The sequence below is a fragment of the Phoca vitulina genome, unplaced genomic scaffold, assembly GCF_004348235.1.
Source record: "Phoca vitulina isolate PV1807 unplaced genomic scaffold, GSC_HSeal_1.0 scaffold1, whole genome shotgun sequence".
Taxonomy (NCBI): domain Eukaryota; kingdom Metazoa; phylum Chordata; class Mammalia; order Carnivora; family Phocidae; genus Phoca; species Phoca vitulina.
In genome coordinates, this window is record NW_022589704.1 from 74,729,637 (window position 1) to 74,755,920 (window position 26,284).

Consider the following 26,284-nt stretch of genomic DNA (forward strand, 5'->3'; position numbering starts at 1 on the left):
AAGAATTCCTCATATCAGTGAGATCATATGATACATGCCTTTTTCTGATTGACTTATTTCACTCAGCATAATACCCTCCAGTTCCATCCATGTCGTTGCAAATGGCAAGATTTCATTCCTTTTGATGGCTGCATAATATTCCATTGTGTGTGTGTGTGTGTGTGTGTGTGTGTGTGTGTGTGTGTGTGTATATACCACATCTTCTTTATCCATTCACCTGTCGATGGATATCTTGGCTCTTTCCATAGTTTGGCTATTGTGGACATTGCTGCTATAAACATCAGGGTGCATGTACCCCTTCGATCACTACATTTGTATCTTTGGGGTAAATACCCAGTAGTGCAATTGCTGGGCCATACGGTAGCTCTATTTTCAACTTTTTGAGGAACCTCCATACTGTTTTCCAGAGTGGCTGTACCAGCTTGCATTCCCACCAGCAGTGTAGGAGGGTTCCCCTTTCTCCCCATCCCCGCCAACATCTGTCGTTTCCTGACATTAATTTTAGCCATTCTGATTGGTGTGAGGTGGTATCTCATTGAGGTTTTGATTTGGATTTCCCTGATGCCAAGCAATGTTGAGCACTTCTTCATGTGTCTGTTGGCCATCTGGATGTCTTCTTTGGAAAAATGTCTGTTCATGTCTTCTGCCCATTTCTTGATTGGATCATTTGTTCTTTGGGTGTTGAGTTTGATATGTTCTTTATAGATTTTGGATACTAGCCCTTTATCTGATATGTCATTTGCAAATATCTTCTCCCATTCTGTCAGTTGTCTTTTGGTTTTGTTGACTGTTTTCTTTGCAATCTGAGGGTTGCTGGAGTGGTGGGGGGTGGGAGGGATGGGGTGGCTGGGTGATAGACAATGGGGAGGGTATGTGCTATGGTGAGCGCTGTGAATTGTGTAAGACTGTTGAATCACAGACCTGTACCTCTGAAACAAATAATACATTATATATTAAAAAAAAGAAGATAGTAAACTAGAAAGGAAAAATGAAGGGGGGGGAATCAGAGGGGGAGACGAACCATGAGAGACGATGGACTCTGAGGGTTCTAGAGGGGAGAGGGGGTGGGGGGATGGGATAGCCTGGTGATGGGTATTAAAGAGGGCATGTACTGAATGGAGCACTGGGTGTTATACGCAAACAATGAACCACGGAACACTACATCAAAAACTAATGATGTAATGTATGGTGATTAACATAACCTAATAAAATAAAAAAATAAAATACTTAAGAGACAAAAAAAAAAAGATTCCAAAATATGTATAGGATTCCTGGGAGGCCATTTGGTAATACCTTTAAGATGACTGTTCTAGGAATTTATCTTAACGCAATTACTAAAAATGGACTTAACAGTTTACCCAATGTGGTTAAGTGTGACATGATTATAAAAGTGAGGGATCAGGGGAAATGTCCAGCCACAGAGGGACAGGTTAAGTAATAGACAAACTATGGTGGGTCCAGGGGAAAGAATACCTAAACAGCAATTGAAAATGAAGCTATTTTGTTAAAAATTAAAAAAATGTGGAAAGCTGTTCACCAATAAATTAAGTAAAAAACAAAGACAAAATAAATTAAGGAAAATTAAGGAAAAATAAAAGGGCACTAAAAGCATGTCTAGTTTTACCACAGATGTGTGTATCTGTGCACATGGGTGTGCATGTGTGCGCAAGGGCATGCAAGCCTACACATGTGGGCCTGTATTGGAAAAGTTAGTCACCAAAACCATAGCTGAGGTTATTTATGGGTGATGGTATTACAGGAACTTTAACTTTTGTCTTTTTGCTCTGATAAGAACAATAAAAGTCTGTTATCTTTAAAAAAAAATAAAATAAAATAAAATAAGATCTCAGAGAAATATTCTGAATGTTGGACACTATATTTAGATTCATGGACCAGTTCTAAAGGAACTTAATTAAATGACCATGACTTAGTTAAAGGAAAGGCCCTTACTCTCGTTAGCACTCTATGACATTTTATAGCATTTAATTAAAGGACAGGTGAAATTCCTCTATGTCTGGCTGGCAAAGGTAATTGTAAAAACTACAAATTTTGCATGCAATCCTTCCTGGTATAAACAAATACAATTTTCAACTATTCTAGTCATGCTAAACCTGCACTTGTCCATTAAAAACCTGCTGGAACTGAGGAAGCCTTCATTTCTGGTACTTACTAATAAAACTGCAATGTAATTCACATAAGGGCCAATCTTTGGTCAACAGTTTAAGAGAACTAGTCCAATGATATTGGTATATATTACGTATGTTAATGCATTATTATTCTCCAAAAACATGTTCAACTAAGAACTCTCTATTAATAATGCTTTTGATAATATCAATAACACTTATTAATTTTATTGGGTGACCCTTAAGTGCTAGATAATATACTAAGCACACTCACTATAGTATCTTATTTTAATATAGTTAGTTTAATCCCCACCCCCAAAAAAGATATAGAAATAATTTCTACCACAATTTTACATATGAAGATCCCGAGGAAAGGGAAATTAATCAACTTGCCCAGAATCATGTAAATACATGGTGTATAGACTCTAAAGCCAGACAATCTGACTCTGAAGGCTATACCTGTAATCACTGTGTACACTTATTCTCTCAATTCAATAACCCAATCTCCTCTAACACCTGACATATTTTAAAATCAGCAGGTTGAAATATCATGCAACACCTTCTTCTATAGTAAATCAGCTCTTCAAATACTGAATCTTTTTACTAAGCATGACAGATTTGTTCCAGTGGTTTCAGGAACCCACTATACAAGTTCCCAGAAAGTGAAGTTAAACCTGTGGTAAATTAATAGAGAAGAAGTTTACTGTAACATCACCAAAGTTTTGAAAATATATAATCTTTTTTATATTCTCCTTCCAAACTGACATCAATAAAAAGTGGTCCAGAGAATTATATGGCTACTCCAACATCAGACCAGAGTGTTTTAAAATACATAAAGATGAGTTTGGGGCACCTGGGTGGCTCAGTTGGTTAAGCGACTGCCTTCGGCTCAGGTCATGATCCTGGAGTCCCGGGATCGAGTCCCGCATCAGGCTCCCCGCTCAGCGGGGAGTCTGCTTCTCCCTCTGACCCTCCCCCGTCTCATGCTCTCTCTCTCTCTATCTCATTCTCTCTCTCAAATAAATTAATAAAAAAAATCTTAAAAAAAATAGATAAAGATGAGCATATAACATGGTAGACAAAAGTAAGCCACAAGGCTATTTCTATAGAGAATAAACAATGTCAAGGGCACCATTGGTTTTACTGGCTATAACTACACTGTCGTTAAAAAAAAAAAATGAGGTCACAATAAATAACCAAGACTGTATTTTTACTAAACATATATGCAAGGACAAATACTATTGAAATTTTGGTACAACAAAACGAGTTAAAGAAATACACCTGAACAATAATGACATAAATGAAATACTAATAAGTTGAAAAAATGACATGAAAAAATGATATTTAAGTCATTTTCATTCATCAAAATCATAGTATTTTACATATTGTGGAACTTTATGATTTCATAAAATATTAATTTCCCTTTGCCTTAGCAAAACCCAGACAAGGAATATTATTTATAGATTATAAATAAAAGAATTTACTCAAGAATATTATTGGACTTAGTAAACATAACATGGCCAGTTAGGGACAGAACTGGCTTCTAACTCAGAGTTCTTTCTACCACAGTAGCCAGTCATGTAGGTATAAGACTATTCGAAATGCTATTTTACAAAGTACCATGTATAACCTCTGTACCCCAGAAGTTTTCAATATAACCAAATTCTCAAGGTGAGAAACCATATAAAAAGACCTATAATATTCTCTAAACACTGGAAGATACAGCTTTTGAATAAATGTAGTTTATGCCTTTCCATACATTAATTTTCAGATTATTGGTAGATCTTTGTAGATAATAACAAACAGTTAATAAAAACAGAAAGTCAAGAGTATTGCCAAGAGCTAGTGAAATAGTTGGACACAGAAAATTAATTAAATATTTCTAAAGAAAAATATTGAAAACAGAACCAGGAAAATTCATGTCTTTAAATAAGTGGCACAGGGGTGGAGGGGGGGAGTGAAAAATAGCAGACACAGTGAGTTTGAAGATGTTTTCCTATTACAGGGCTTAAATTCTGCAATGCATGGTCTATACATCAGGTCTTTGAACTCTTAGGATAAGTTTAAGTGGTAAGTGGAGAGGAGAGGATATGTATTATTATCATTTCCAAAATAAAAGGGAGACTTTCAAAGAAAAAAAGTATCTGCCCAAAACACCCAGTTAGTTGGTAGAGGATGCAAGATATAAAAAGTAGAAACAAGCAGAAGATAATTTTGAAGACAAAACAAACAAACAAGAAACATATATTGTGTGACTAGTGAATGACAGGGCAGGAATGTGATCAAATTAGTAACAATTTGAAAGATTTGATTTTTGGAAAAAAAAAAAAGACTATAGAGGATATTATTACCAGTGAAATTACATTTCTCAAAGGAGATTTTTAAATGAAAGAAAATTATTTTGAAACATGGACCATTAAGCAGCAAAACAATCTCCTATGGGAAACATTAAAAGCCCAGATGAGTCATTAAAAACTCTTCAGAGTAAGATAATACTTCTCCATGTCTCAGCTCTGCATTAAAATATATACATATGTTTAAAAAAAAGTAACACTTTATTTATATTTATGAAGAATATGAAGTAAAGCATTTCATGGGTAATGTAACAGTAACATAGAATTTACTTTCACCCATTACATTAGTTTTATTCTCCCAACCAGTTAAGATCCTGGTTTTCCAATCTGAAACAGTATTATACAGGAGCATAGCAAAGTTAACGCACAAAAGCAATCAACCCATTCCTATGGCACATAATTGCTGGCATTATTTCAGGAAATGAAATGAGTCAGAGAAGAGGCATTTTTCAACAGGTTATGCTCTCTTCTAACTTTTGCTTGCAGAGCAAAAGCCACTGCATGACCAGGAAATTGTACAACTTAGATTGACCTTGGTAACACATCAGAAGAAAATCCTTCAGCCCTTGAAAAAATGGACTTACCTATGCTTTTTTTCCCCAAAATCAAGTTGAAATGTATTTGTTTCAAAAATAGTGCAGAATTTGTCTATATTCAGTACCTACTGAAATGTTACTCTTATAACAACACAGATCAAAATAATAATAACATAATAGCAATAATAGTCATAATAGCAACTCTTGGTTAACCTCAGGTGTGTTCATCAGAAGACATATATGTACACATACATTGACATTTTGTAATTTCAGATACTCATAGTATCTTTTAATTGGATATTATCACTAATAGACTAATCTCCATAACGATAAAATTTGTCATTTTATCTTCAAAGTGTTCATCTAATTTTAACATATATCAAATTTCTGAGATTTTTTCTTCACAGAGTCATAATATTATTTCTTAAAGAACTCTGAAAGACAACTGGGGCATGATTCAAAACCATCTAGAACTTCATGTTAAACTAGAGTACAAATGCATAATTGAATGAATTCAAGTATCTTCACAGATTTCTTCTAAATAATGTTTTTAAATTCCACTTCTAATTTAACACTATTTTTCATATCACTATGTACAGGATCTTCAAAAGATCATGTTAAAGACAAATTCATTTTAAGTATCTAAACATTTTTTAAAAGAATAAATTTGTGCAACAAATGCTGGTTAAAAAAATCATAATTTAGGGTGCCTGGGTGGCTCAGTTGGTTAAGCGACTGCCTTCGGCTCAGGTCATGATCCTGGAGTCCCGGGATCGAGTCCCGCATCGGGCTCCCTGCTCAGCAGGGAGTCTGCTTCTCCCTCTGACCCTCCCCCCTCTCATGTGCTCTCTCTCTCTCTCTCTCAAATAAATAAATAAAATCTTTAAAAAAAAAAATCATAATTTAGCAAATCTCATCTGATATGTAAAATGTACCTATCACATTGATGTGAAGTGTTTTTTTCAAAAGCTAAATGAAGTGAGAAAGACAATATTATAATACAGTATCATTTATTTTATACATTATAAAAGTACAAATCTCATTGTAGTTTTGGATCATCTGCTCAGAAACATGTACTACCTTCTTTTCTGTCCGATAAATTAAAGTTCTGGCACGCTTGGCCATCCACAAGCTTCTCTCAGTACCTTTCTGGCCATACCTTTAACCCACATTTCCTACATCACACACTTCAGTCCAAATATGAATTTAGAAGCTCTTCTGCTCGGTAGTCCCTCCACCTTCACACGCCAGGCCTGGACTCTTTCTTCATAAGTAACTTCTCCTTCACCTTGAGGCATCAAACTTCATCAAGGGCAACAGGAAAGTTTACATACTTCAAGTTTTCAACAAATCTTCCTTCATAATCCAGCCAAAAGTGGATGCTTCTTCAAATTTCCTTAAGTGACAGATTACCACCTCTCATCTGAATTACTGCGATAGCACCGTAACTGATCCACCAACCTCTGATTTTGCCCATGGTCAGTCAGAGTGATTATTTTTCCTAAAACACAACTGTGAACATGTCACTTTCCTGTTTAAAAGCCATCTGTGACTCCCAGTTACTCATAACAATTAAGTGCCAACACACACATGACTTAAAGGTACTACATTTTCCAGCCTTCACTTTTCTGCTACCATCATCTGAAACCTCTTCTTCCCATTACCCCATATGTACTCTGTCTTTAGCCATATGAATATTACTCAGGACCTGAAACATAGCAAGTTTTACCTTTCTCTTACTGTATTTGACTAAAAATGGACTTGGAAATGCTGCTCAAGCCCAGGCCGATTTATAAGGCATAAATCTCTTGATTGCCCTTCCCCTCTGCTCAGCTAAGCAACTAGCTGATCTGATCAAAAACTTCGACCCAAAATCCTTGACATATCTTAACAAAATATAGTCTCCATCATTATAAATTATGTTAAATTAGAGAAGCCAGAAATGCATTTAAATAACTGAATCATTGTTAGTAATGAGAATGCCAGAATAAGAGTCAAAGCACAAAAGCATATTCCAGACTATTCCACCAACTGCTTCTGAAAAGATAAGCAAGTTGTTTTACCTCCCTGAATCATGCTTTCCATTTCCCTAAAATGGAAAGTTTTAACTAGATTATCACTAAGAAGCATTTTATCTTTATAATTCGATCATTCTAATTCTACTATTCAATTATATGGCAGTTGTTTCAAAAATCATGAATGTGTCTCTTTTCTTCTTCCTCTCAACTTTTTCTGGTTCCAATGATATTATGATTTCCAGTGTAAAGGAAGAAATATGCTTCTTCAAAGCTAAAAGTAGCATATTAGATTTTCCAAAGTGTATCCATACCAGGGAAGACATCGTATCAGGCACATATAATTAAATGACCAATTCGAATAAGAAATAATATTTTAACTGGTATCTGTACTACTGGTCTAGTAGAACTTGGAAGATAAGGAGGGCACTCTATAAAGGCACTCGGTGCCTTCCCATAGTACATTTTAGACACATTTAAAGACAAGCAAAATTCAGCTTGGCTAGACTGAATTTAAACAATATTCAATAACTGACTTAAAAACAAAAAAACATCAGTATACTGCATAGAATGGACATAAAAAGCTCTGGACCAAAGTGTGTCCCCAATTTTAGCAAGTTAGCCTGAAAAAAAGACACCTAAACTTTATCATAAAGGACTATTGTGCAGCATTACCAGTCTACAATTTACAGGCTATAACATATTAAAATCTTAACTACATGAAGAAAATAAGCCATATACGTGTAAGAAAGCTTTGCATTTCATGTATAAAAATGCAAAATGGAAAGTAATGAAGCATATTTGAAAAAAAGGCCACTGGGAGAAATGTAGAGCAAAGCAAAACCAGGAAGAAACAGATAACACATGTGAAGACATTTTTGGAACCGATAATGCTAATCTGAATAAATACACATATACAAAGAGGCTACATCATTTTCTTTCTACATTCTCTAAGTAGTGCTGCCAAATATGGAAGGATTGGAGCCATTTCTGGGGAACTGCTGAATCAGGAGCCTGAGTCAGAAAGTAAACCCTCAGCACAGAGAAAGTACTAAAAAAAAAAAAAAAAAATGTTGAGAGCTCATATGCAAACAGACATTCAGTTCATAAGGTCCAAACCTTCTCTAGTCATCAAAGCACCATGCACTCTTCCCTTCCCAAACGATCCCCTCATATTATGTGTATCTGGAAGAAAGTTGTCCTTCCAAGAAACCAGATTATACCTGTACCTAAATATTGAGGTACAGCACAGAGTCAGTACTACATGTGACTAAAGATGGCTCCGAAAACTAATGGCAGGACATTTTCCATCTTAAATGACAAGAAATCTAAAATAAAAATAAAATTAAACAAAATAAAATAAAGGGCTTATATTATATTAAAAATTAATTTAGAGACATACAAAAATTGTTTGACAGTAATTTAAGGGAGACTAAGATGCTCTTTCTCCAAAAGCCTTTAAGATCTGATTATCTCTCTGAAATGGTCTAGACATCACTCGTCTCTGAATTAGGCAGCAGGAATGGATCATGAGCTACTCTCAGGCTTGGGAGTATATTTTTGGCACAGGAGGTTCAGCAAATACATCCCATACATAATCAACACAATTAATGCTCCAAGGGTAAGTCACCTTTGAACAACAAAACAAAACAATTATTTTCCTCTTACTCCTCTGCCCCATACAGGACCTTCTCAATTTTGTGACGGCACTCTGTATCATCATTAATAGATATTAAAATACCATCATTTATACAATAACTTTATATAATTTTTAGCTCATTCAACATTTATTTTCAACAGCAACAATGACTTTGTACTTGATTTTCAGTTCTAAACTCTCCTGAGCTAAATGAGCCAATGATCTTAGTTCTTTTTCAGACAGAGCCTATGGCATAGAAATCACAAAGTAACAACTAATCAAAATGAAGCAAGGTCAAGTTGCGCTTATGATCCTGATTTGTCAAAATAAACTCAGTCTATCTGGATCTCAAGTCTTATTCTCTCATTATCACTTTTTATTAAGAAACATATTTACATTTATGTTTAATCTCTGCAATCTCTATAAAATTTATCCCAGAAAAGAAAACTCTCAAATACTTTAGCTTTAAGGACTAAGAGCCAGTGTTAGTCTTAGTACACAATTGTGAAGTTGTTCTTTTGAGCTTTACAGTAAGCATAATGATATTCTCTCCTATGAAACAATAAATAACCAGAGACAGTGTTCTGGTCATAATGCATGTGTTGCAATTTCAGTGATCAGAATTCTCTCCATCAGTGAGTGGCACTAACATCTTTGCTTGGCATTTATATTACATCTTCACACAATGTTCCACAATAGCTATCACATCTTGTTCTTGCTTATGATGATGAATAGCAATGCATTTTAATTCATACTCCTGATTTTCGCTGCTTTTCTACCCATATTAATTTGCATTTGGCTACATTGATCGGCACAGTCTGAATTGACACAAAGCTTCATCTCTGAAGACTTCAGAAATTCAAAGAGCTAAGTTCTCTTTCATTTTTACAACATATCGATGTGGTAGATTAGGCCAAGATATTGTAGTTGAGTAGTTAATTCAGTAGCTATAAGTGGCTTTTCTAGTCGCTGGATTGAGGTATCCTCAAACTGTAATGGTCTTAATAAGAATCACCTGGGTGCTTATTAAAAATGCAAATTTCCTGAGCCACAAACACCAGACATTTTTAACACTGCAAATGTAGGTAAAAGCCCAGAAGTCAGTATTTTAATAAGTATACCATGGGATTTCAACACACAAAGTCCCAAAACTTCACATTGAAAAATCTCTGAGAATGAGTTAATATTTAAACTGTGAAGTTCCCAGTCATCGGACTATGCCACATCTTATCCAAAACTGCTTTACCTAATTACAATTCTCCTATGCCTATATTTAACAATTAGCTAGATTATCTATCAAGTTTGCTGACTTACATTATTCATATCAGTCAAAGGTCAGATTTTGACAAATTTGGTCTTACCCTCCCTAACCCACCCCACCCCCAGTAATTGACCCAGACCAACCTCCTGCAAAACAAATGAGAAACTTCCATCCTAAGATGCTAGGATTGTATTAATGAAATGTTCTATAAAATACAGCAGTGAAAATACTCAAGAAAAGAACATATGTGAAAATACCCTTTTTAAGTATTTTTGGGACTCCAGTGTTGACAAAGGTGGAGTAAGGAAAATGGTGGAGTAAGTCCAATCATGAGTTTGAAAAGACCTACTCCACTATTTATAAAGTAAACTTCTCAGTTCAATTGAAGCAGGCATTTAGGAGGGCTTAACTAACATTCCTGACTATTAACTGGGATAACCAAATACCCCATTTTGTTCAGGACTCCGGGTTTTTTTTAATTTTTTTAAAGATATTATTTATTTATTTGTCAGAGAGGGAGAGGGAGAAGCAGGCTACCCGCTGAGCAAGGAGCCCAATGCAGGACTCAGTCCCAGGACCCTAGGATCATGACCTGAGCCGAAAGCAGATGCTTAACAGACTGAGCCACCCAGGCATCCCAGGACTCCTGGTTTTAGCACTGAAAGACCCATACCTCATAAAGCTTTCAATTGTCTTGGTTGGCCACTCTACTTCATGCTTCAGTATTTAGGCATAAAATTTGTAAAGCATATTAAAAATCCCTACAATGGCCTATCAAAAGAAAATCCTGATAAAGTAAGATTTTATTGAGGAATTACTCATGAAAATTAAGGCTTTAGATTTAAAAAATAACCATGGCACCCCTAAAGTTTGAGCTTTACTTTGATTCAACAAAAAAGGGTCACTGAAAAAGGGTCTCTAAAAAAGAAAAAAAAAATCACAATTAAGAAGCAATAAATACTTAACAAATATATAATCATAGAAGTTACTAGGAGGAATGTACTTTGACATTTCCAATATATACAGATCCAAAATATCATGGACTTTTAGCTGATAAGATAGAAAGTCTTCTGAAACACCAACAATTACTTTAAAAGGTAACACCATGAAAGACTATGGACTCTGAGAAACAAACTGAGGGTTCTAGAGGGAAGGGGGGTGGGGGGACGGGTTAGCCTGGTGATGGGTATTAAAGAGGGCACATACTGCATGGAGCACTGGGTGTTACGTGCAAACAATGAATCATGGAACACTACATCAAAAACTAATGATGTAATGTATGGTGACTAACATAACATAATAAAATTAAAAAATTTTAAAAAAACTTAAAAAATAAAAAAATAAAAGGTAACAGCAATCTGGGCAGGAACAAGAAAACCAAAGAGTTAAACAAATCATCCTTGATTTAGGTCCTGGCTGCAACAGTTATGAAGAGCTCAATGCTAATGATTTAGAACCTGCAATGAGGAAGGAGAAATAAAATTTCCAATGGTCAGAAGAGAGCTACCTCATTTACAGTTACGACTAAGGGGGGCTGCTGATCACTATTTTCTGACAGATCACTGAGGAGTAATGATGAATTACAATTAATAAAGTTAAATAGTGCAATGATTAATTACAATTAATAAAGTTAAATAGTGTAGGGGAAAATTAGAGGCACATCTCAATTATTCAAAGTTGAACTTCTGCTCTGTGATTTATTCATTAGAAAATTTCAAACTGTTTTTAACTAGTAAGGAGAAGAGTCAGTGTCTTATTTGTGCTGTTTTATTTATTTTTCTCCATTTATCTTTTTGTTTCTTTGGGTGCCTCGGCTTCTAAGTAGCCTGCAGAACTTCAGTGGTAAGGATCCTGGGGCTCTTTTCCCCATTCCTTTTAATCACAACTAACTGCTTTGAAACCAGAGGCTTTTTTCCATTATTTTCCACATAGTTGCCTGAGCCAGACAATTTCATGCAGGACCCAATTACCTCTGGTCTGGCCCTACTGTAACTAATAACTGGCCTGTCTCCGGTCTCAGCCCCATTCAATCCATCCTCCACCTGCAACCAGGACCTTTCAATCATGAAAATATGATCATGGCATTTTACTGCTTAAAATCTTTCAAGGGATTTATTGCCTGTAGAATCAGGCCCAAACTATAACTCACAGATATGTTCCTCTCCAGCCAGTTCCCCTCCACCGGTTCTATACTCTGACCATACCAAATTACTTGACTCAACAAAATGAAGTCTCACTTTCTCTCCCTCTGGCCAGAATGCCCAGCAGTCTACCCTCCTGATGACCTCTGCTTGCGCTTCCTGTCTCAGCTCATGCCATGTCCTCTAGGGAGGGCCTTCTCAGACCTTCTTAAGAACAAATCCATCAGTGATCACTATTCTAGGCCCCTACACAGGCCTGACACACATCTGTTTGAGCATACATTGTTAATACTCAGTGTTACTCAACTTCTTCCTCCCTGTGGATGTGGGCTTCTCCCTTAATCATTTCTATACTATCTTACACTTAATATAACATGGATAATCAACAAGCATGCATTGATTGATTTCCTATAAGAAACAATTTGTGACCCAGAAAGCAAGCTTATAAAAAGAGAGCAATTCTATTAAAATCAGTTAAAAATAACAACAAACAGATCAGAAGTGTTTACTGGGATCTATGAAATACAACATAAACAGCCATAAAAAAAAGTCCTCAATCAGTCTCTGTAGATATAGTAAAGCACATAAGTGATGAAGGTGAAAAATTATACATATATATATATATATATAAAGAAAATATTTTTACAATAGTACACAGACTACTGTATACGGGGGACATGGTTGCTCATAATGTTCTAGTTATGCAAGCAACTTATACATAAAAGGAAATGCAGGCAAATGAGCAATATGAACTGAGAATTCGTGAAATAAAACTAGTAGCCCATAGATACAATAATTTCAACCTCACTAGTAATCCAAAAGAATAAAATAATGTCAAATTGGGGAAAAAAATCAATTGTAATATCCATCGTTGGCAAGGGTATGAGGAAATGGGCACCTTCACGGTTGTCAATTGTTACCAACTTTCTGGGTAGCAATCTTAACATATGCATTAAAAACTAACAGATTTATATGCCTCTTTATCTAAGAATCCTATCTCTAGGAATTTATAGGAAGTTGGTGGTAAATAAATTAGAACTATGAACTATAAAATATTTACATTATTAAAAGGAAATGCCTAAAAATCCCAGACTAGCATAGATCAGCATATAATAAAGCCATTAAAACTAATGGTGTAGAATTATGATTTGATGTGAAAGGTGTTAATAATATACAATAAAGTAAGCTATGAAACAGCACATGTAGCATACTAACAATATAGCTGAATGCAGACACTTGAAAGGTTAATGACCAATAAGGTAACAGTATAGTGGTTGAAATTAAGAGTAGTTTTTATTTTGCATATTTGTGGTTTTTATTTGTTCTATATTGAGCTTTATTTAATAGCCCTTTCATAGCCAAGAATAGCTTTTTAAAGTGAATTATTGAAGAAAAATAGAGACTAAAGAAAAACACATACAGGGAAGAATGAATATATATGGCAGTGAAAATTGCATTATTGCAGACATGGGAGCCAAGAGTGAGCATCAGTATACGGACATTACAGTAAAGAAGAGCAGCCTAATTTTCTCAGGAAGAAATACACGCATTTTGATATGGCAGTCGTTAGGGATTTTTGAGCACAGATGTATCATGAAAGTAGTGTTGTAAGCAAATTTACTGGGCAATAGTGTGTAATCTGCATGTAAGCAGAGATCCTAAATCCATTCCTGAGACAAGTACTGTGATTTAGAAGTATTATTATCTGGGCTTAAAGGAGAATTGAATTGAGAGACATCAGTAAGAGAGAGGGGCAGCCAGTACCTTGCTCCTTTGGAGCCTTTACTAATACCCATAACCGGAATGCCCTTCTCTTAAGTTCTACTTATGATCTGGTGTTTGGTCTCAAAGTTCACCTTCTCATTGCAGCCCACCCTGATTGGCCTAGGCTCCCAATCCCTCTTGCCTTGCTTTATTTCTTCCACAGCACTGATTACTTTCGACATTCCAGATGAAACACTTCATTTTGTTTTCTGTTTCCTACATAAGAATAGATGTACCCACAAGGGCCAGAATTTTTGGTGTTGTTGTTAACTAATGTGTCCCCTAGGGTCAGAATAGTGTTTAACCTACAATAGTTATTCAATAGGAATTTGTGGAATGAACAATTGGATCTAAAAAGGGAAAGAGGTGGGGAGTCTGAGCTAAAACTACAAACACTAATAGTGACAAACTTTCCAAAATGAGGATGTAATCTGAATGTAAGATGATGATTGGGTATTTGGACAAGCTGACTCTGAATTGAAACAGTGGTATCCGAATAAGGAAAGTGCCCAAGACCATAACTGGTGAGAGATTTCATAGCCGAAGATAAAAGGAATGGTGGACTTGTATTTTGTTAATTCATTAAAAAAAAGGGGGGGGCGATATCTAGATTTGAAAAGAAAGAAGGCAATGGCAGAGATTTACATTTACAGGAAAGAGGAAGAGGCAGTGATGCAGGATACAAAGAACATTTGCAAAACATAAATTAGAAGAAGCAGAAAAAGAAAGACAGGGAGAACGTGATGTCTCCGAATCCAGGGAAGAACCTGGAGTATAAAGGGACAAATAATAGGTTTTGTATTTTTTCAAAGAGCTCGAAATGTTTGAGAGCAAATACAGTCAACAGGATTTTAGGTATTAGGTATGTTAAGTATAGGAGCTTAAGCCACGGGTGGTAGGAAACAGAACTAGCTATAAAGGAGATGGGTTTGGAGAAGAATAAGGACACTTTCTCCCCACAGACACCCGGAAAGGGAAAGAGAAGATAATTATGAGAAAAGGATAAGGAGAGTAAAAAAAAAATGTATAAAAATTGAAGTGTCACATTCTTTTTGATAGGATAGGTGGAGATGATATGCCAAGGAAAGGATAGGACAGCTGGGACTGGGGGCATGGAAAGAGAGAAAAGGTCTAAAATAGCTCCCACAGGGAGAGAGCCTGGGAGTACAGAAAAGACAATTAAAAAGACTGCCAAATAGCAGCAGAGAGCAGATTGAAGTTTGAAAGCATCCAGTTCTAATGAGCCAAATCTGCAATGCTGTTTGCCTCTAGCAGTGTTCTCTCTCCGGGGAAAAGAAGCAAAGGGAGCCAGAGTTAGAGGTAACAAAGGTTTAGGAATTTGCTGGACCGGTAAAGAAGCAAAGGTTATTAATAAAGAGGCAAAGCTTGTGCTCCTTGTTGGGAGTGAAAATCCAAAATCATCTGAAGCAAGGAAGGCACCAGTGCCGAAGTCTAATCACTGAGGAGTATTTCCAAGGAAGTAGGGAAAGTAATTATTGTGAGTTCTGAGCTGAAAGCTAAAACTTTCAAGGAAATTAGAAAGCTTCTCATTTCCCATCACTACCACTATCACTCCTGCTGAGACTGGAGGAATGGGAAGAAGCAAATCTAAGAGACCAGAAGATTCTTTTTTTTTCTTTTTTATGTCTATCGATAGGAAATTTTTTTTTTCCAGAGGACTGCTGTGAAGTGAGCAACTCTGTGTTTGTGTGTATGTGTGTGTATGTGTGTGTGTGTGTGTGTGTGTGTGTGTGTGTGTGTGTGTGTTGGGGAAGGGGGGGATGGATATTACCACTAATACAAAAAAATTGGTAATTGTCTAAAGTTTTATGCATTTCTAAGGCATTAGGGTCACTCATTTATAAATAAACTACAAGGCAACCCACTAGAAGAAAAAAACTGTATTTTGTTTGTTATACACAATTTGAGATTTCTACCATATAAATACAGGCTTTGTTTTTGAATCAAATCCCAATGCTTCCCATTGGCTCAATAGAGTCTTCTGTAGTGCAGAGATGGCCTCTCCACCTCTCGGACCTCTCACTCCACTCTCCACATTGTTCACTCTGCTCCAACCACCTCGGCTTTCTTTTAGTTTCTGAAATCAATCGAGCTGATTCCCAACTTGGGACCCTTGCCGGCCATGCTGTTTTCCCAGACAGGCCCAGGAGGACCTTCTTGGCAGTCAGGTCACCTCAGAGACATGTCACCTCAGAGAGAACTCTTCTGTCAACCTAAAGTGCCCCGAGATGCACTCTTTATCCCATCACCTGGTTTTGTAGTGCTTTTTATTCCTGACATATTTTACCTGATAATAGCTTGCTTATTTATTTTTCGTGTTTTGCCATCTGCCTCCTCCACTTAGAATAAGACCTCCATGAGGAAAGGGATTCTGGCTGTCTTGGTCACCACCATATTGTCAGCATTTCCAATACTACCAAGCACACAGCATACATTCAATTATTTTTTTAATGAATGAATGAATGATAATGAACTTAGTATTTTAATGTTAAACATGATGGAAAGTTACACTGTGTATATGTTCATTCATAAGACTGTGTACCAAAAAACATGAGAGCTAAAAATGGTTATTATTGCTATCTCAAAACATCCCCAAATACCATATCTGTCTTATTATAAGCAATAAATATTTTTTTAAAGATTTTATTTATTTATTTAATTGACACAGAGAGAGAGAGACAGCGAGAGAGGGAACACAAGCAGGGGGAGTGGGAGAGGGAGAAGCAGGCTTCCTGCAGATCAGGGAGCCCCATGCGGGGCTCGATCCCAGAACCCTGGGATCATGACCTGAGCCGAAGGCAGTCGCTCAACCAACTGAGCCACCCAGTTGCCCCTATAAGCAATAAATATTATGAGAAAGAAAACTTAATTGTGAATGGAAGGATAAAGGAGGAAACCTCCCTGAAGATGAATCTAAATATATCTCAGTAAAGATATAAATGATCAAATGGACAAAAAAATGTTTCTGCTATTTTTGCCAGGCTGAGAGAGGTCTGGAAATATAGACAGATTTTACAGAATTTGAACAGTATGGGATTTAATTAGTTAGGGCACATACACAAACAAAATGTCAGATAAATTTTCCACAAAATAATTCTATAAATTATGAGTAATGTTTTTGCTGTTTGTCTTGCTATATTATAGCTAGAAACAGGCTTAAGTAAGAGGTTAAGAAGAAGCAGATTTTAATCTTTTTTCCATAAATGGCAATCTCAAAATAAGACATTCAGTCCCCAGTCAAGTTTTCACACTTTCTGTGGAAAGTATTCTCTGCTGGTTCATTATTACCAAAACAAAACAAAACAAAAAGAAGAAAAAGAAAAAAAAAAGAGGGGGTAGGAAATGTTAAAATCTGCACTCTTAATGAACAATTTTATGTACAAAGCTCCTAATTACCTTATGTAGGACATTATTAACCAAAATCCTCTGAAATCTGATGAAGATGTATCAATTAAGTCCATACACAGGTATATTTTCAAAATAGCCCACTTCAGAATTCTCTTAAGATGCCCATGTAGAAGCCAAAAATCAAAAGGTTAATGAATAAGGAAACTTCAGGTGAATCCAAATTGAGAGACGTTACAAAATACCTGGCCTATGCTGTTCAAGTACATCAAGGTCAAGAACACAAAGTAAGGTTGAAGAACTATTCCATCTTGAGACTGAGGAGACAAGTAAACAAGTGAAGGGCATAATCCTTAAACTGATGTTAAATGGGGCTGGTGGGGTCAGGGTAGTGGTGGAGGGTAGCTACAATGGAAATTACTAGGACAACAGATGAAATTTGAACAAGGACTGTGAGCTAAATGGTAGTATTCTATCATTGTTAAATTTCCTAATTTTTTTCTTAATTGCACTGTGATTTTGTAGGAAAATTTTCTCATTCTTAAGAAAAACAAACTAGGGATAAAGAGGAAAAATTAATGGATGGATGGATGGATGGATGGATGGATGGATGGATGGATGGATGGATGATAGATAGATGAATCAATCTATCGACTGACTGGCCTAATGAAAAATTTCTAAGGCCATCAAGTGAAACAGAAACCTCACTCATGTGAGGTTTAACAATAAGTAACTAGTAATAACAATAAGTAACTAGTAAACAGATGTGTCAAAGATAGAACCATATGCTATAAGAAATAAATCAATAAAAATTACATCTGTTGTTTAAGCCCTAACAATATATTATTACTTCATTAAATGAGATGAATAAAAATTAAAGATGAAATGTAAAGATTTATTGAACTAAAAACTTTTGTAATTGGTTTCATTACTTATCAATAGATGGTATGTTAGAAATATACAATGACATCATTTCAATTTTGTTAAAAATATAATTGGAGGATTTAAACCATAAAATAGTCCACAGAAATCGAATTCCAGATATAGATTGCTGATTTAAATCTTTACTCACTGTCCTTAAAAATCTTAATTTTTAAGCTGAAGCACTAATAATAATAAAAATAATAGTAATACAGCAAGCAGCTTTGAGGTGGTTATTACATCATTCTTACTTTACAGAGAAGGAAAAGAACCTTATAGAGATTAAGTATCTTCCCCAAAATTGAAACACTGGTATGTGATAGATGTACAAAGATTAAAAAGGCTTGCCTTTTCCTGCTCCTTAGACAAAACTTTATACCATGGTGGGAGGTTTTTCATTATGTAACATCTCCCATCTTAGTATAAAGCTTGAACGTGTCCATGTTACTGCCAATGTTACTTTCAAAATTGCTATAGTTTTACATAATAATTAGCATTTTAAGATTGAAATGATATTGGTAGAAAAAAAGGAGAGCTAAAATATTTCTTGCTTTTCATTCCTCGCAGAAAGGGCAAAATTCAAGATACACATACATGCATTTATATATGCATTTATTGTATATATATGTGTGTGTGTTTGTGTGCGCACGCGTGAGTAGAGATGTATAGATATTATATTGGTCTCAAGTATCTAGCAGGTTCCAAACCAACTGGGCAATACTCAGACCCCAAATAATATACTCTGATTTATTGTTTCTTTCCTTTGTAACCTTACTCTCCCCCCAGTGTAGCAAACTGTGAATATTTGGAACATACCAATGTTATAGTGCATCTTGAGGAATAACATAGAGCACATAGCTATACCGAAGCAGAAAGAGAAGAAAAATCTCTTTAAAACATTTTTTTGGTCAAGGTTCAGCTGAGGAAATCTACTGACCCACTTTGAAATTAAAATGCTGCTTTAGCACAGACACACATAGGAGGGAATTTTCCACTGAGGCTGCACATAGTAGCATATCAAAGCTCTCCCAATGACACCCCAAATCACCATCCCCAAGGCAAGAATATGCATGCTGAGTTTAGGCAGCTCACTAATTACCCTGAATTTATTTTAACCTTAAATCTTTAATAAAATATATGATTATAGGAAATCCAACTTTGCAATTAGACTAGAATATCATAATCATTTCTAGGGTTTCCTTTCTTCTTCTTCTTTTTTTTTTTTTTTTTTTTTTTTTGCTGTATTCCTGAGTTAACATTACATATGCAATTATGACAACAGTAATCTTCATTTTCAAAGTGTTATCAACTTAATGTCACAAAGAAATAAGAGATAAGTCATTACTTTCAATATTGTGAACTGAGACATTTCGACCAATTCACGAAAGATATTGTGCATGTAATATAATGTTATTATAGAATAAAGAAACTTGATGACATATCTATGTTTTTACTCACCAGTTGTTTCCACAATGCCTTCTAGGATGACGACAATCTCGAACTGTTCAGTTTGCATGCTTCGCTGCGATAGGTCATAAAAGGGGCTTTTGGCATCGATCACGTGGCAAATTGTGAGGGGGGAAACAAGAAAAAGTTGATCTGCCCCTGTACTAAAACCTACATCCAGTTCAAGTTGGTCAAGGGGAAGGAACTCACCCTCAGGTGTCTGCCGAGACTAGACAAGCACACAGAAAAAGAGAAGAAATCACCACTTGTACTGAAATTTTCAAGGCAGCCCAACAGTAATTTACATCATTGCCAACATTCTGCACTATCAATCATCTGCAACAAAATCCAAACAAATCATTATGCAGCTATGTTCTAGCAAACGGGCCGAAATCCCACATAGCTCATGGGGAACATACATGCATTATTTATAATATACGACTTACTATAATTAGCATTCCCTAACTCATGAGCTTTGGAGAAATGCCTGGTCCAACAATGGCTGTTAGCGCAAACTGTGGAACTGAGTGTACATGTGCTACTGCTTGACATAAATCACTTCAGGATAACTCATTGCATGCCAGATTTGTTTTCCCCACAAAGCAAATAAGCAGGCAATTCTTAGGGAGTTTGTTAAAGCTGAAAAAGGTTGATCGTTAATTTCAGAAAAGATTTACTGCATTGTTACAAAGCAAACCAATAATTTTTCTAGGGCTTTTGAAAGGTAACAGATAGATATAAACTTTAATATAAAAGTGAAGATGATATCCTATTATGTTATGTACACAACAGTTCACATAATACAAAGAAAAGGCTGTTAGCTGATGGCTTTCAAACTCCCAATAATAAACTGCATTAAAGTTGTTTAGCTCTCTATTTATCTCATGAATTTTAAAACATAGTGTAAAAACTGTGCTACATCGAAGTTTTTTAATCAAAATACAATTAAGAATCTATACTGGGTAAACTTTCAGTTTCCTAAAACTTTCATAAGGTAGTGGCATTAGGTATCAGTATAAATTATTATAAAACTTAAATTGCTTACATGCTAAAACTCTGAACAATTACCTAAAAATGACTATTAACAATTAGCAAACCATGCAAGTTAACCTCTTTCTTTTCTATTCATTCTTATTTTATTTTCCATATCTGTTCCTCATAAGGATCATATAAGCAAATATTTGTTTGATTTAAATGATGGTGCTGGTAAAATAAGGGTTAAATAATTGCATACAGAAAAATCTGCAGGGGTGGGAGCTTGTTGCTGCTCAAATGGGGCTTGGTAGAATCCAATATATTTAACAGAATCTGCAAAGTTCATTTAATAAACAAAACCTGAATCTGTAACACTGGTCTGTCCAATGAAGTGATAGTTTAAAGACAAACTCCTTACTTTTTGGTAAGGTTAGGGTTCCAAGAAATACCTTGGCTTTTTAAGTGGAGTAAATGAGTCTGAAAACACTAGGAAATATGGTTTAGTAAGCTGTCCTCTATGGCAAAACTGAACCAAGTTAGTGGTAGACTGTTAATGGCAGCAACTGCAGAGTCTTAACAGCAGAATCAATTAGGCAGGCTACTTTGTAATTAGTGATACTCAGGGATTTCATTTGTGTAGAAAAAAATCCAATGAAAATGTTGAGACTATTCTTCTTGTGAGTAGTTGACTAAAAAAGAGTAAGAAGAAAAAGAGGAAGGAAAGGAGGAGGAGGGGGAGGAAGAGAAAATAGAGGAAGGAGAAGGAGAAGGAGCAGGAGAAGAAGAAGAAGGAGAAGAAGGAGGAGGAGGAAGAGAAAACAATGATTAGTGACAAGAAAAAAAAAATCCATGGAAAAACCTGATGGTCCAAAAATAAAAACAGTAGCTCTAACAACCAATGTTGGAGAAAACTAGACATTTCGAAGCCAGTAGAAGTTAACCTATATTTATAACTTATTCTCAAATTAGTAAAATATGGATGAGACCAGCATCCTTCCAACTAGAAAACTGTATAACAAGTATTGATTAATACTACAAAATAAAAGCCAAAAACAAAACAAAAACAAATAAAAACAAAAACCCTGTGTCATTGTTCTCTCACCTAGTAAGAAACAGGTGCTATATAAACACAAGGTGGTATTCTGATGTTTATAATTAGTGAACAGAATTTGGGTCATTTCACTAATTATTCTAGTCTGCTTTTTCTGTACTAAATGAAAATGATAAAAGTAATTCCTTAAAAACTCAATTTCCCATTTATTTTAAAATAATTCTCCCCCCAAAAGATGTATTTTCCTAATTTTATATATATATACACACATCAAAACTAAAATTAATCTTCCTTTTTTATATATTTGCTATTTATACCTGTGCCTCATTCTAAAAGGCTGTAATCTATTAACTTTCATATTTCCTGATCATTCATCAAACCATGAAGAGAAGTGGCCTAGAAACAAGCTATCAGGAGAATGCCAACCTAGAATAAGAAACGTTTCATTCTTAGCAAAGCAGTTAACTCATATATAGGTAACTTAGACTTGAATATATATGAATCTGTTCTATTCAGACTCCATCCTCTGATTTTAAAAATTTGTTCTATATATTCAAAATTATACCTATGTTCCTCCTCCCAAAAATGCTTTATACCCTATCCAAGTCTTAGCAGAAACATATACGTATTATGTGACACTATGGGGAAAGTAACACTTTCATTACTTTAAAAGATGTTTTCCATGCTTACATATTTTTCAGATGAGTAAAATTCTCTGCATATTCACTGAAAATTATTTTCCAGTGGATGCCATATAATTTAACCTTTCTTTAAATGATTCTGAGACACTACAGATATCCACAATTTTATCTTTTGGGTCTTCTTCCTTCATGTTAGGCCAAAAATCTAAGGTTGACTTTATTTGGCGAAATAATCATTTAGAATCATAAAATGACTGAATGAATAAGAGAGTGAGAAAGAAGCACAAAAACAAAAGAGTTATGGAAAATTGGTAATTCTTAAAAATTTAGCACACAATTTAAAAACACTAGGACCTGAGAATGACTTCCATACGACTTTTATTTTCAATTGTATGGAATTTGGAGAAGGAAATAAGGACTTTTCTGGTTGATAGCATTATAGCAATTCCTGGGAGATAAAAAAACAATTTTAAAAACCTAAGGCTTAAAATTTAAATTTACTGTATAAAAAATTATAAGTAGAACATCATGGATTTTTGAAATGGTTTTGTACAATTTAGAATGTGGTAATAATTTCTAAGTTATTCTTCATTATAAAAATATTGCTATTTAAAAGTAGTATTTCAATTATATACATTTTAATTATATGTAAATGTGGATATGTGTAAAACTTAAGGCTTATGCCTCATCTTACAGTCGCATGTACTGATTTCAAAGAAGCAGCTAATATCAGATGACTTTGAACTCCCTTAAAGTCTAAAAGAGGCCTACCAGATAATCAATTACAAATTCTGACTAAAGGTGGAAAAAGATTCAAAAGTCACAGATGCCTGGAAGGGATTATCAATGTCATGGACTTTACAGATAAATAGCTTTCATATTACAGATGAAAGACTATTGAGTACATTTCCAAAGACACACACACACACACACACACACACACACACCCCTCTGGGATGCACATATAGAACTGCCCGGGCATATGCTCCTTCTTTGAGATTTGTGACCAGTTGTCCACATTCATTCAACAGAAACACACTCTACCAATACAATCAATCTCTTTGCAGCCTTTCTCCCATCTCTCTAGCCCATAACGGTGTTCTAATTATAACCACTGTGCTCTTTCCTAGCTCGGAGGGAGGCTAAGGGAATGTTGAAAAGAACATTTAATCACTACCATCTGATTCATGAGATGTTCCTCTATCATACTCTAAGGCTTGTCCTGTGCCCCACCACCTCCCACTAGTGTCCACTGGAAAAGGGTGCTGAGGGCCAGTGGTCAGGAAAGGAAAAGACAGGAAAGGAGACTAAGATGGAGAGGGCAAGCCCTCCTTGACTCCCACCTCCCGCCATTTTACATTTATCTGTAATTTCATTTCTCCTCTTAAAATGTGCAATGTGTGTGTGTGTGTGTGTGTGTGTGTGTGTGTGTGTGTGTTGAATATATGCTGAAGTCACCAAGAAAATCACAAATGAAATGAGGTTGGAGTGCTATCTGCAAGCGAAAATTAGGAAATAAGCCAAAAGCAGGTACTAGAATAAGGAACAAGAAATGCCCTGTGACTCAAAGCAGTTCTGGCAATGGTTTTGGGACTCAGACCAAAATTCAAGTTAGGTAGAGGAGAGTATGGACCTAGAATTTTATCTGGGCTGTCTTTAATTAAATTGTACATTTCTTCTGACTCCATAAGTTTGAAATTCTGTCAATACTCAGGTAGAAAAAATATGACCAACATCAAGTCTAAAATAAAAAATGTAATGCTAAGATAATCATCCCATAAAAATATGTTTATTTTTATGAAAACAAAGTACCTTATAGAATGGAATGTAATTTATCTTGTAATAAATTATGTAAGGCTTTTATACTTTTCAAATGAAAGAACAGCTTTATAATTCCTTGAGGGTCTTTTACGGAATTTATAATAACTGTGGACAGGATTTGTAACCCTACGTGCACATTTTCCTCCTACTCACCAAACACCCTCAAATCCATCAAATGCTTTTTCCTACTTCTCTTTATCATTTGTTCTTACCTACTGCTGTTTATTAGTAGGTCTTTATGTCCCTTATTTCTGTTCACACTGTATTCCCCTGAGCACAAGCCACCCTGCATTTTTCAGGAACCATATTAAAAAAAAAAAAAAAATGTTACTATGATTTTTTAAAAGAATGAGAATTCTACTTTTAAAAAAACTTCTGTACCTACTGGAGAACTGTACTTGTGTCAAAGAAAGCAAAGCTAGACTAAGTAGGAACTGTGCTTTCTCTTTAAAGACATAATGAATCCACCTGAAAAATCACTGAACGTTATAGGATCTAGCCCCAAGAGTTCTGGGGAACTCAGTCTTAGGCTCCTTGAACATTTTTACTGACAGCTTGTATGATACTGAGAACAGGTGTTTATTAAGTATCCATTTGTGGATTTAATTTTTTTTTAAGGAGGTAACTAATTATCTCAAGATCAAAACTAAATTGGCCAAGACCAATTGGTAAAAAGAGTGAGTCATACAAAGTAAAGTCACATAGAATCAAACACCTAACTGCATTTCAGTGCATGGTATGAAATGAAGACAAACAAATATATGAAAAAAAAATCAGGAATCATGTGGTCCAGAAATCACTGTGGTTAAAAAATTAACAAAAGGTTAGGACATATGAAGAGGATGAAGAGATTATTGGTTTCAAAAACAATAATTTTGTTTTTTATTGCCTCTGCACTTGCTCACATTCATATGGGAAAACCAGATAGCATCCAAAATGAGTATCCATATAAACAGAAAATAAAAGACGTGAATACGAAAAGAATATATATGATACATCAAAAGGTGACTGCACACCATTACCTTTCAATAAGTGAAAGTTAAGGGTTGCAAAGCTGCACTCCTAGGAAGGAAAGATAACTATTTGCAATGAATAGCAATATGAAGAAGTACAATTATACTTCCATGAGAAAAATTTATCCTTATTTCTATCTTTTAAAATATGGATCCAACAATAATTGATTTTAAATTTATTTTATGTAAGTAACTATAGTTTGCCTGGGTGCCTATATAAATACATGATGGCTTCTGGATAATAAGCTTCTAAATTCGTGAACAATGTATCAAGAAAGATTCTTTAAATCTTCCCTAACAAGATGTATATCTAGGGCAGTCAACCATTCCTGTTAGATTTATAGAAAGGAGTAAGATTTCCAGATCCTTTAAACCCACCACTAAATGACAAGATCCAGAGTTTGAGCCATTAGCCTCATGTCTCAGGCATTTTTATTAAAACTTTCAGCTAGATGATACGTTAACTTAACACGACCAGGCTATTCATTAGTTCCTAGCATCTAGAATTTTAAAAAAAGAAGGTAACTAAAATAAATTGAAAATCCAAATAAAACATCGATATGGGGATGAGAAGAGGAAAAGAGAAAGAATATTCATTTTAATAAAAGAGTTTTCTGTAGTTTTATTTATAATCAAATTATAAATTTCAAAGAATAACTTCCAATTATATCCTTTAATTTTTTATTTCTGGGCAGAAAAAAGACCGACCACTCCAGGCATAAGGTTGGAAGATCTATATTCGAATATCGAAATTAATTTCAGTATTTGCAAGCTTGAAAGACAGGAATAGAGTTGAAATAAAATTTGCCTTCACATAGGGGTGTGTGGTTGGCTCAGGAGGTAGAGCATGTGACTCTTGATCTCAGGGTCCTGAGTTCAAGCCCTATGTTGGCTGTAGAGATTCCTTAAAAAAAAATTTTGCTTTCATATAAGTCAATAACATAATTAAAAATAAGGCAGAGAAGTTATAAAAAAACTTTTAGCAAAATTTAGAGAATTCAAAATAAATATGCATGAAAATTCATAGTAGCAAGGATAAGAAAGCCATATCCATGTTCTTACTGTCCCCCCAAGAATAGAAAGCACTTTATAATTATTAAATAGAACTCTTACATTAATACTGATAAGCTTTTATTCAAAAAATAAGAAAATAATAATAGAAAAATATAAATGAAATTAAATTAGATAATAGGAAGAACATAGCCTATATTTATCAT

At 35.0% G+C, this 26,284-nt stretch overlaps 1 protein-coding gene across 3 annotated transcripts in view; it reads right to left on the reverse strand.

Annotated features, from left to right (window-relative positions):
- The window catches only part of KCNJ3 (potassium inwardly rectifying channel subfamily J member 3), a 150,561-nt gene that overhangs the window by 118,773 nt on the left and 5,504 nt on the right, over positions 1 to 26,284 (reverse strand). The window contains exons 2-3 of one of the 3 annotated variants that reach the window (XM_032410234.1): positions 19,579 to 19,795; positions 5,850 to 6,514 (exon numbers count right to left, since the gene is read on the reverse strand). The exons of 1 other annotated variant lie outside the window; for it this stretch is intronic. In XM_032410234.1, the coding sequence (XP_032266125.1) occupies positions 6,423 to 6,514; positions 19,579 to 19,795 (309 nt within the window). In that variant the 3' untranslated portion in view covers positions 5,850 to 6,422. Of the gene's footprint in view, positions 1 to 5,849; positions 6,515 to 19,578; positions 19,796 to 26,284 lie in introns of those variants that run through there. One more of the 3 variants, XM_032410231.1, reaches the window with a different exon arrangement.